Consider the following 13124-nt stretch of genomic DNA (forward strand, 5'->3'; position numbering starts at 1 on the left):
ATACGTTTATCCAAGTCCTAATACTATTATTAAAGTAAAGAATCTTCTAGTACCATCTAGGAAGATAGAGAATTCATTTTAGTTTACACCCGTTGTTTTTTTTGTGTGCCTACCATTTTGAAAAATAAAGAAACACGAACTCACCGAAATATGAGTAATATTTAAAATAGTACTAAAAATCATTGAGAGCTCATAAAGTCGAGTACCGTATTTTTATAATAGGTACGATATGTCAAAGACTAATTATGTAATGATTTACGTACATTTTCTACGAGTAAATTAAAATAATGAAACACAACCAATATTTAATCTATATATTTTGTTAACAATCCACGACAACGAACTCAAACGAAAGGCAAAGGAAGGAAGGAAAGAAATTTCTAAAGGCGTCACTGTGCGTCGTTAGCAAAAATACGCCGTTCTTTTTTTGAAACTCATTACAGGTCTGTGTACAGATCTAAAATGAAAATTTTCATCACACTTGCTCGTAAACAATGTCATAACATGCAAGCAAAGTCGACCGTAATGTGCTAAATGATACACACGGGCGTTTTCATTACATTATCGCCCTATGGATTTTTACGTCAAGATTAAGCAAAAGTTTTTATACCCGAAAAATCTGAACGTATATTTCGCATAAACTTTTATTATAAAAAAACTAAACATTTACAATTTAACTATATTTTACTAAATTTATTTTCTGAATTCAAATTCTGCAGTATTTCTATATACTTAGAAATAAATTATACTTAATAATTAAAATTATGTAGTACGAGTGGTAAAAATTACAAACGTCCAGTCAATAGCGCCTTTGCCTTCGCCTTCGGCCTTCTAACAAACTCTCGTTAGTAATTTCTTATTTACCGCCCCTAATAGACAATGTAATAATTAATATATGTAATAATAATTAGAATAATTCAATTCAGTAGCGAGTACCATGAACAATGTTGACCAAGTATAAAATAGGTTCACAACTAAAAAGAGCGCCTTTGTGATATGGTTTCTTCCATCCTATAAGGATATGGTCTAAGAAATTTTATAATTGACAGATTAATGTGCAGAGTACAAAAAAAAACTATCGTCACATTTTTTGCCTGGCACAGGTACTTGGTATATTTTTAAACACAAGGTCTACTAATTTACAATAACATGTAAATTGACGTACTCATTATTTGACTTAATTGTAGATTAATCGCATTTGGAACATAAGTACGAGATGGTTATTTAATAATAAGTGTTATAGTTAAACCAATATATATTGTTTTGTCGCTGATAGCTCATGTACATATGTATAATAATATGTTTACGTAATTATCGTAAGTACGTATGGTATTCTTACAAAAGTGTATAAATTGAAATATAAGAAGGGAAAAATTTAGTCGCTACAAAACAACATTCGTTTCCAACTTAAAAATGGCGTGCGAATAATTAAAAAGTTTTAATGACAGTCATTTGTAATAAATTACGCACATGAATTAGGACGTAGGTTTTTATGTGACGTCTTTGAACTGAATATATCAAAATTTATGGATGTAGGTACGTATATGCGTCTCAGAATTATATATTAACTTAATACGTAATTATCGAGTTCTTAGGTTTTCGCGATTGTTACACATAGGAAATTGACTGTCAACCGTGACCATGGGACCTGTAAAGGGCCCGAAACGTCGGTTTGTTTGAAAAAACAAATATACGCGATTTAAATCCGGAAAAATAGTTTCATTTCCTATTAATACGTATTTGGCAGGAATTCATAGTAAATACTTTTATGCAATTAATTACGATTATCTATTATTTGACTAAAGTCATATCTATCTAAAATAAAATAATCTCTGGAAAAGGGATATTAGTATCTCCAAGTTACGCAGTAGCTACGCAATCGCTAATCCGCCTGATATATGTAGCAACTTAGAATAATAACGCATAGAAACCTAGCCCGCACACGCTAAGTGAGGCAAATTGAAGCGCTCCCAAAGGGCCTACACGAGCGGGCGGGCCTTCAGTGCTCAAGGTCAACTTGCACCGCGAACAGCTCCAGAATTTTAGTTAAAAATGACGAAATGTGCTGTAAATGAGTGTAAAAATACGTCAGACAAACATAAAATAGATACTAACATTACATTCCACAAGGAAGTAACGCGTTTCAACTTGTATTTTTATATAAATATTCACTAAAACCGAAAATTAACCTACTACTAAAACTAGCCTACATGAATTTGATTTTTGCCTCACTTGTGACAGTTCATTTGATATGAAACTATCATTCTATGCGTTATTATCATTGACTTACTATTATATGGACGTCGGGTCCGCGCTAAAAAGTGTCCGCACTTGTAAGGCGCTAAAATCGTATACAGAGCGCGACACTCCGCTTTAGTCTTCATTTGTTCTACGGACAGCGCGATACTGCGATGACATTACAATTTAAATTTCGAATAGGTTGACTTGGGACATTTTTTTCGTGGTTTTTGTATTAGACCCGTCGTCCATTTATTTGTAAGTCAATGGTTATTATTCTAAGTGTAGCAATTTGCATGTACTTTGTGGCCTTTTGTTCAATAGCTTGTTTATTTTTTATTTATGGTATTATATTGTTGTTTTATAGACAGGTACATAGAAGACGTTCATTTTATTTTAATTTATGTTATGAAAAATTATCACCGAACAGAACCTATGTATAATCTAAATGTAGACGACTTTATGTAAAATACCTTTTACACACGAACATTACACAGCGTTTACGGGCCGTCAAAAAACCAAATTACTTTTCTCAAATTAAAACTGAAAGGTTTTTACACCATCTCGAATTGCTCGAGAGAAACTTTAAACAATTTGGCTGACTATTGAAGCCAATAAAAATAGACTTTGGTGAATAAAACGTTTTACACCTTCGTGAGTTTCATTTTGAAAACGTTGAAATCGATGAGTGCATTTGCATGGGAAAAGCACCTTAACTTTTAATATAGTCGTGTAGGGACCGGGCGAACCGCGAGTCCGATAGATCTTTTGCATATTTTTTATTGAGTGTCCAAGCTTTTGATGCATGCGTTCCGCGTTTGTTACTTACGTAGATACGTACAAATATGTTGATATGCAAAGGTGTGATTAAACAATCGACTAAAAGCAAAAAATGGTCCAATGTTGTAATCTATGTAAAAATTGCCTTTATTATAAATTAGAAAAGCAATAATAAACGACGATGAAAAAGTATGGCACCAGACTTATGAGAGTACATTATTTATTTATTTAAACAATATTTTTTGTACCTCGCCTCGAGCCTCCGACCGAGTGGTCACGACTCTTCACACAATTACATTTATGTACATTTCATATGTTATCCAATTTGTATAAAAGTATTAGAATTTAAGTTTATTTTATTGATATACTGTTATTTGCTTAGGTTATTTACATATCATAAGTATTTCTCATGTGTATGTAGTTGTATGTACACTACCTATTATGTTGATTTTCTTATCAGTTTATTTATTTATTGTTGAGTTCTGTATTGTTGTCCGAGCCTCACTCGCCCCGGGCTTGCTAAAAATCAGCGCCACGAAACGGTTTAAAAAAGCCGTTTGTGGCTTAAGTACTGCATTATTAATTGTTTTAATTGAGTAATCAGTATCAATTGTTTTATTTCTTTTAATGTTATTATTTTATGATTATATATTGAGATTCTCGCCTCTCCGAGGGCCTAATATACTACTGGTTACATTGGCTACTAATAATATATACATAATTTTTAATTGTTATTATTATTATTATTCTCTGTTGTTTTGTCTTTAAGCGTGTCTGTGCTTGTGTAATAAACAGTTTTCTTTCTTTCTTCTTTCTTTCTATACACAGTGATTTAGAACGAATAAAATAAAACTACTAAATAAATATCTGCTTTGTAAAACAACAATGAAAAACAAAAAAGTAGTAAATTTTGAATTTCCCTCGTTAACTGTTTTATCGACAATATTCTGTAAAGAATTGTCAAAATCTTCAGGTATTAGTCGCTAGATGCCGCTCATATGTGTGGCCATTGTTCCAATCTCTATCTAGCTAAGCCGTTCCACAAATAAGCCCGTCAGGTTTTCGTTGTACATTTTCCTTTTTACGGTTGGTTACAGAATATTTATATATAGCGTGCAATACTTATTTACTAAACCGTTTTAATAGCATATTTTCATATGAACCGAAGGAGCACAACAGCGCTGAATATAGCAATTCTCGCGAGCGCCAACTGCATAGTTTGAGATAGTAAAATAGCAACTCTAATCATTTGTCAGAAATAGCAAGCGACGGACCGACGCGTCACCGTCGGATTTTATTTATTTTTTAATTTTGTGACAAAGAAAATTGTGATAGTGTGATTTTTATACACGTCTTGGTGATAAATAATAGTTATAAGATTTGTTATGTTATTGTTGCACGGTGAAAAACTAAACGAGGTAAGGGGGTGGTGAAATCGACTTCAGTGTGCAGACTTTGTTTGGGCTGTGGGATCGATAACCCGGTCGGCTAGCCATGAGGCGCGACGCTGAGGTTATGTCGGCTGCGACAGGCATCAGAGTTCAAGTAACGGTCCGGGCCGGAGCGGGCTGCCTCGCGTTACAACCGCAGAATCCGGTCGGGCCTGGGACTGGGACCAGTTAGTTTATAATAGCGTCTAGATACTCATACGCCGCCCTCATTCCGTTACGCTTGCCGCCGACTGTCATTGTAAATAAATACTCGGTAATCAGCTTCGCTTCTAATCAACAAGGAGTGCCCATGCCCCAGACCCTTAGTTCGCTCGTCACCTACGGAGATTCCTTTTGAGACGTGCGCCTGTTTTCCAGCTTACCCTGCCTGCAGTGCGTGCCAAGAGCCCCAGAGTCCCAGCCATTAGATTGAGTGGAGTGTCCCCTGTGCCCGCCCACACGTAGCCCCGTACGCCGCCAAAATTCCGCGAGACACGTCGGACTCATCCTCCAGCATGGAACTGGAGAAAGCCCCCACTCTCCATGAGGAGGACTCCAAAGTCACCCTCACTATCAGACTGATTATGCAGGGGAAGGTAAGAGATAATGCACTTATTACTTTTTGATAAATCACTGAATAGGCGCTGTTCCCTTCAAATTTATTGGTGGTTAAACTGTGCAAGTGTGTATTTTACCTTCTTCTAAATTATTGATTTAAGTATTTAGTACACTTTTCCTTAGTTAGCTGTAGCTTAATCACAAAGGCAACATTTATTATTAGTTGTTGTCATGATTCACCAAAGTGAATTTTATCAAGCTTAAAAGCTTGATAAAATCTTAGATTCTATCTTAGAATTTATATGCTTATGTATGTAAAACACACTAATTGATTAAAGATCATGGCCCATAATCTGACCCAGTTAATAGATACATACAAAAGCCATTATGCAGTTGTAAACCACTTTTTATTTTATGTAAAAATATATTAAAATCTACAAGGTCAACATTAAAAAGGAAATAAAGATTTGATATTTAACATGTTTAATGGAGTGAAAATCCGAATTACCTTATTAACATACTTTCTGTCAAAATAAATTTCATCATACTCCTGCACAATCACTGAGCGGTCAGTTGTAGTAAGATCAAATTCATTCTCTGCATGATCCACCATAAATACAAAATACAAAAATATTTTGCACTAACATACATATAAAAATACATTGTTTTTACTCCATAATTGACCATACTCACAATGAAGTGACACATACCATTGTAAAGTACACATATTTTTCTATAAATCTAGCCATATGTAATTTCGGTATGCAATAGGTATCATTTTTATACTTTTGCGGCCATGGTCTTTTATAAACATTGTAAAATTTTGTTATTATTCAATCAAAGTAGCCTAATTTTAAAAAGAAAAAGTTAGCATAAGTTAATGCAAATATACCTCACTAGAGCACTAGAATTAAAAACGAACTGAAAAAATTTACATAGTTAAAAGAGTTGTGTTTTGAATGAAGTAATCTAATATGACTTTGGTATGCCTATCTTGTTAGGGGAATAGCACTTGTAGGGGTGCTTAAACCAGATCCTGTTTACATGTAGGCTCACCTAGTGACTACGCTTCACAATTGACACCACAGTAATTGTACAACTGCTTTATGTATGTACAGTATTTTACACAATAGCTTAAAACCTTGAGTTACATACATGGTATAGGCAACAATGTTATAAACATATTGGTTACAATTCGAAAAAGGCTATTATGGTGTTAAATGAAAGAATTTATATTATGTTGGCTTATACAATCTGTCAATATCAATAGAAGCCAATTTAGTGCTCACAAAAAAATACTTTTCTGCTTGCATGCTTCATTAATCTCCTAACAATACAGTTAGCATTGTATCTAAAGTACATGTAAGTGTACCTGATTTTCCTACATTCCATTGAGGCTAAGTGTAGCTTATGTACATACTTCTAGGAAAATATGTTGTGAATAATGCCTGAAGTATGATAGACGACATTATTGTTTTGTTCATAGCAGTGTTATTTGTGTTACATTGCTCAACCTGTAGTTCAAATTTAGCGCACCTAGATGCGCCGAGATTGCACGTCCTCATGAGATGTATTGGTGTTAACATGTACCTATAAGTATAGTTTTATCTAGGGCCTTTTAATTGGCTGTAATCCAATACAAAATATATTTGGCATCCAGCCAGCTATTGGCAGTCGCCCTGTTCATCAAACTTGTCGATTTGTATCTTTTTCAAATTAAAATATTGTCTCGTGACCTTTCAGGCCTATATATTTTATATTAAATATACCTTGAAGTACATTTGAAGTGGAATAAAAGTCTTAGATATTTCCTTTAGAAGACATAATAGATCAAAAAGTACTTGTTGCTCCACTACAAAATAGACTTGCTTTGCACTTTAACATCAATGAAACTATTAATTGCTTATAAATTAACACTGAATACTAAAATTTCGCAATAGTGATTCAATAAATGACAAGTTTACTTTGCTGGTACCCAGTTACCTAATTGTTTTGTAATTTATTTTCCATTTCACACCTTTGTTATGGTCCAATGAAAAATGTGAAAGTGAAGTTAATTAATTCTGACTCTAGAATTATTCATTGCACTTCTAAAACAACAAAACAACTAAGTTTTTGCAATACATCATTTAGCCTAGAGTTTATTGAACTCGAGTTAGCAATCCATCACCTATTTGTGGCCGTGGTGCGACGTCGGGCGTAGACGGACGAGCATTGTTCACATAGTGCAGGAGTCAGGCCGCCGGTGCCAGAAGCTGGTTGCAACTACCGCGCTGGCTTGATGCTCCGCTGACGCGACTATAATTGCAGCAAAGAATCGCTCGATGCAGTGACTATTATTGGCGGCCAGACAGGAAATCTTTTGTACTATAAATCTAAGCGCGACTGATTTAATTGCGCGTGTTGCACAATATCGGCGACCTAATCTCGCATTTATTACGCTAGCGTTTACTAACAGTAATACTTTTTTGTTTACAGGAAGTTGGCAGTATTATTGGGAAAAAGGGAGAGATTGTTAAGAGATTTAGAGAAGAGGTTTGTTGAAAAAATATCTGTAAATAAGTAAAAATACATTGTTGCACAATTTAAAATAAATTAATGAGTACTGTTAAATTTCCAGTCAGGAGCCAAAATCAACATATCTGATGGATCGTGCCCAGAACGCATTGTCACCGTCACTGGCAATACAAGTGCTATATTCAAGGCTTTCACACTCATATGCAAGAAATTTGAGGAGGTTTGTATTTACACTAATTCTCCTAATCTCTGTATATACATATGTGATGTGTCATATCTCTCGCCTATAAATAATTATTTATTATAAATCAACGATCGTCGGCTACTTGTGCTCACTGAACATCTAAAAAATGTATTGTAAAGGGACTACCCACTTGATGGACATCATTTTAAATAATAACCATTTACAGGAGTAATATTAGACTGCATTAAATAACACTAAACAAAACGTCAGTAATCGAATATTTCATGAATGAGTCTATATATTTATTATACATACATTATTTATAAAATTTATATTTATATTTAAGATAAATAAATGGTGAAATTACAGGCACATGGGATTTGTCAACTTATGTCTCAGGGTGACGGGCGCAGTGGTAGTGCCCCTCAGAACTTTGCAATTTAAAGCTCTGAGTGGCACTGTAACTGTTATGTACAGGCGTTTTGCTTACCATGAGGCGCACGACTTGTTCGTCCCGTCCCTTGTCCCGTCCCAATGTTATAAAAAAAAATTATAAAAAGAATAATGCAGAGCAATATAATAGTGTTTCACAGTTTATGCTTCATATAATTTATTGTCGTGTAAGCTTGGCAAAATTTTTTAACCGATTTGTTATATGTTATAGTGTAGTCAAGAACCTACTTGGTTGTTATTCAATGGTGATGGTGTAATCGAGAAATAGTCAATATCGAGTTCTTAGGTTTCCACGATTGTTACACATTGGGAATGAAACTATTTCTTCTGTTCTAAATCGAGTAGTAGAGAGCTATCTAAAGCGCGGGATCTCTATGCTGGAATAGCAGTATTACTGGTCACATAGATTTTTAACTTTGCCAGTTAGAGTATATTAATGTAAACACATATTCTAAACAATACTACAAATTCAGTTTAATTAGCTTATTGAAACTTATACAGAAGAAATTAATGATTAAAATTATAAGCTGAATATGCCACAGCTCAACTGATGTAATGCTGGATTTCAGTTCGAGACGCTTTTATAGGATAAGATGGCACGAAAGTACTGATGTGGGTTAACGCTAAAATTATAACATAGCTTAAAATTTAACTAAAAATTTGTAGGAAAATTAATGAATTGAATGTATGACATACTGCATTTGTTAGGCATTTATATAGAAGAAACTTACTCAATGACGACCGAATAGCAGAACCTAAATAAGTTTATTTTTTTATAATTTTTAGTTTTTAATGTTTAAATAAACATTTTGATAAATAATGTTGGTTCTACATTACTACATGCGAGACTTCGTGCAATAAGTAATATAAGCTGCTAGTAAAAGATCCCTTATAAGTTTGGCATTTAGTAATCATATCGTACCCTTGATCATACGTCCAAATTACTACAAGAAAAAAAATTATGTATGTGAAATTTCATAACTGTCCTATTAAAAATAATCGAGTAATTATGTTCGTAGAACCTTTCAACCTCTTTCCTGAAAAGTTGTCATTTTGCACATGTGGCCTTACGTGGGTGCGATATGTAAATGGATTTTTTTATGCCAATCTCCATTGACTTACAAATAAATGGACGACGGGTCTAATACAAAAACCACGAAAAAAATGTCCCAAGTCAACCTATTTAAACGTAGTGACATGTGAAGGAATATGAAAAAGCTAAAACGTTGAATTTAAATTGTAATGTCATCGCATTACTGTCTAATTTTGCTTGCTTCGCTGTCAGTCGAACTGTTTTAACTGCCTCCGTGGCCGAACGGTTACCATGCCGGACTGCCACGCAGAGGTCCCAGGTTCGATTCCCGGGCCGGGAGAAATGTTTGTATGGCTTACATTTATTTCTCTCGTGAGTTTGGGTGTAATTTGTGGTTGTCTATGTGTGTGTCCATTGCACCCGCGACATAGGGTTTCCCTAGTGCGGGGCTATGTTGAGTGTGTGCGTTATTTATTTATTATTATTATTTAAACGAAGACTAAAGCGTGAATGACGCTCTGTATACGATTTTAACGCCCTATAAGTTCGGACACTTTTTAGCGCGGACCCGACGTCCATATAATTGTAAGTCAATGCCAATCTCTTAAAATGTGTCGTAGTAACACGATGTTGTAATACGTATTTCAGTGGTGCTCGCAGTTCAATGAAGGCGGTGGCGGTGGGTCGCGTGCACCCATCACCCTGCGCCTTATCGTGCCCGCCTCTCAGTGCGGCTCGCTTATCGGGAAGGGTGGCTCCAAAATCAAGGAGATTCGGGACGTCACTGGAGCCAACATTCAGGTACGAGGTCTCTTTCTTACTTTATCGCCCTTCTTGGTTTCACGCTTTGTTTCACCAAGTATTCACTGATGAATTCAGTCCCGTAGTTTGTAATAAATATCAATTCTTTACTACTGCCTAAATAGCAAATTACAAAACAAAGCCAATCAACGTGTAATGATATAATAGCGTCGTTTAGAGACCGGAATTAACGTAATCAAATTGGGTATTGTTACTACCATATATTTACGTATATATCTTCTACCAACTATCTTATCTACCAACACTACGGTAATATTTCATCGCAATACCAGTAACCTGTTAGCCAAGGATCACTTAAAATTTATTACTGGATGACAAACCAAGAGATGAGTGCGGTAGTCACGTCATATAATGCAGTGACATATTTTGTGACACAAACTAATAACGGCAGGTGTCTAAGTGACACAATGACATACAAGCTTTTGTCCCATTAGATTGTTACGTATCTGACCTAAATGAGCTTTTGATCTTCATCCGATAATTCTTTGTCATGTCTGAATGCATTACAGTTCTTGGATGTGACAGTTTTGTTCATGGTTTATGTCTAGTCATGGTATGCTTTGCCATTCAAATAAAACAATCTCACTTTCTTTTGTTTGGCTACATATGTCAACATATGTTGAGTAATCGCGTTAATTTAATAAACAATAATAAACTTGCTAGTAACTATGCGGTTGGACATACGCCACCTCAAAGGACTGCAAACTGCGTACGTTATGCTCATTAATTGCAATTGAGGGTTAACATTTTTTTGTTTTGCAGACGCATTGTACAAATGAAATAATTGAAGTCGCTTTCGCAATTTTTTTTAAAGAAAATATGCATGATTGTAAGTTGCAATAAGTCACAAAAAACTTCCCTGTTACCCTACAATGAAACTACTATTATCATCGAATCCTTTACCCCCCGTTCACCCGGCATTGTACTGCACGTTTCTTTGCAGTATAAATCTTACCGAATAAACAGTGGCGCTTACATAGATATGGAACCGTTCACACGGTGTTTTTTCCTACAAAAAACACACAGCTCTATACGTTTATCGAATACGCAACGGACTTGTCAAGCAAATCGAATGAACTTTAACTTATTCGGTGTGCAGTGACGCATAGTATTAATGTTTCTCTTTCACCCGGCGCGAAGTCATACATTTTTAATCGAATTATCACCGAACAAGCGGCGTCTATTGAAGTATCTTCTGAAAGGAGGGCACGCATAATTTTATTAATACAAAATGACCGGAGCATCTTCTGTGGACAACTATTTATTTATTGATATCTTTAGTGGAACAAAAGCACATTTTGTGGGACGAAACTATGGAATTGTATAAACCTAATATCTTCTGTTCTTCCGGCGGCAAAGCCGTTGGCGTTTTCTATGCTAATGTGAAAGTGCAATAAAGCGTGGACCCATCACAGACGTGTTCTCAAGGCGATTGCTTTGTGAGTACTGCAGTTATCCGTCTTTTAAACGCATGAAAGTATATCGTGCGAACACCCCACTGTCTGTCCGTTTATAATCGAATACGTAACGTGCAGGACAATGCCGTGTGAACCAAGACTTAGTCGTACAATAATGTTATTGAAACGATTAATCATTTTATTAAATTGTTTAAAAATTTCATTAGCATTTAAAAAAAATCAATTTCCCACTTCAATTGTAAAGAGACAGTGAAAATTTGAAAATGGAACTCAAACGGCCCTATAATTGAAAACAAATCGGAAAAAAATCTTGAAGCCGCATGGCGCGTCGTCTAACATATCGCGTACATGCAGGTACATGAGAAGAAAATGCGTAACCAATTATTAATTAAGATCATTATGCGCAGTGAGCATAAATATTACTAGAGACGCAATGTCCTACAAACTGTTGTCTAAAATGTGAGACCACTTTGCAAATTTAAAGACTAGCTTTGAAACTGATTGAAATTTCAAAGAAAAATATATTTGTCTCGTTTTTTCTAATGTCAAAACAAAATAGTCATAATGCATTAAGGGATGCGACCAGTGTTACCGGTTTAGAAAAAGTTTTCCCTAATTTCTTGTAGCCTTACTGGTGGAAAGAGACAGTGGAGATAGATAGTAATCAGAAATGGAATGAACGAGTGAGTGAAATATACATGAAAATGTATGAACAGGGTCCACGCTTGGAATTCATACTTCTTTCAAATAAATTGTAAATATGAAAAGATGACTTTCTAATCTAAGGAATTCATTGCTTTTGTAGTATTTTTTATTTATTGGATAAAGATGATAAAAATACTGTCTTCCGACAAAGTTTCTGTTTTTATTTAACGAAACCAAATTTATAAAAGGGTGGGTATTACAAATTACTTGATACACAAACATTTAACTATAGTTTATTACAAATTATTAAACGCCACTATGCATCATTAGCTTATTGTACAATTGCCTTGTGTTTTGTTACTCAAAGTATCTTTTCGTAAAAGTCGTATAATTTTTATCCACTCCGCCCTGCGCGTTCGATCTTTAGGTACTCTGGGAAACAAACAAAATATAATTTTTAATAGTATTACGGTTACACTACGTTAAAACGTTACGTTGAATTTGCGAAGTCAAAAGTAACTTCAAAAGGGTTAACTCCCAATATTATGGACAAATGAAAATTGATTTACTGGCAACACTGATGTTTAAAATATTTTTTTTTTATTTTTATTAACGACAATCTAAACAAACAAAAGCAAACTTACCTGTGGAAAGTTACCTCAGTAGTTTTATGACCATTTTCGAACTGAGAATTTCAAATTTTAATTATATATTTCACCGTTTTTGATACTTTTTTGTTACGTCTCGGTGAAATTATACTCACTCGAATTCTAGATAGTGATTGATGTCACTGTTGCCTACAAGCAACAGTGCCGTGGATAACGTTTGGAGGCGCAGATTGCGCATCTATTGTTTACAAGTATAATATCATTGATTGTGCGTAACACATACAATAACAAGTCGAGTATGTATTTTTATTTTTCTAATCTGTAACGTAAATCGTCTTTTCGTGAAACATGAGTTCCATTATTTTATGTGTGGAATGCGTGTGCATTGGAATAATCGATTATGATTTCTTGAATGAAAAACTTTCAACTTGACAGAAT

General features: G+C 34.7%; 1 protein-coding gene across 11 annotated transcripts in view; it reads left to right on the forward strand.

Annotated features, from left to right (window-relative positions):
* The window catches only part of LOC113231666 (poly(rC)-binding protein 3), a 321596-nt gene that overhangs the window by 294816 nt on the left and 13656 nt on the right, over positions 1–13124 (forward strand). For 8 of the 11 annotated variants that reach the window (XR_003310575.1, XM_026466111.1, XM_026466113.1 and 5 more), the window contains exons 5-8: positions 4827–5044; positions 7485–7541; positions 7627–7743; positions 9842–9994. Coding sequence is in view for 10 of the 11 variants with exons in the window: in XM_026466111.1 (XP_026321896.1) it covers positions 4964–5044; positions 7485–7541; positions 7627–7743; positions 9842–9994 (408 nt within the window). In the remaining variant the exon portion in view is untranslated. Of the gene's footprint in view, positions 1–4300; positions 4437–4499; positions 4723–4826; positions 5045–7484; positions 7542–7626; positions 7744–9841; positions 9995–13124 lie in introns of those variants that run through there. The other 3 variants (XM_026466110.1, XM_026466109.1, XM_026466108.1) reach the window with 3 other exon arrangements.

This window comes from Hyposmocoma kahamanoa, unplaced genomic scaffold (assembly GCF_003589595.1).
Source record: "Hyposmocoma kahamanoa isolate Upper Pololo Valley unplaced genomic scaffold, ASM358959v1 66, whole genome shotgun sequence".
In the NCBI taxonomy this organism is placed as follows: Eukaryota; Metazoa; Arthropoda; class Insecta; order Lepidoptera; family Cosmopterigidae; genus Hyposmocoma; species Hyposmocoma kahamanoa.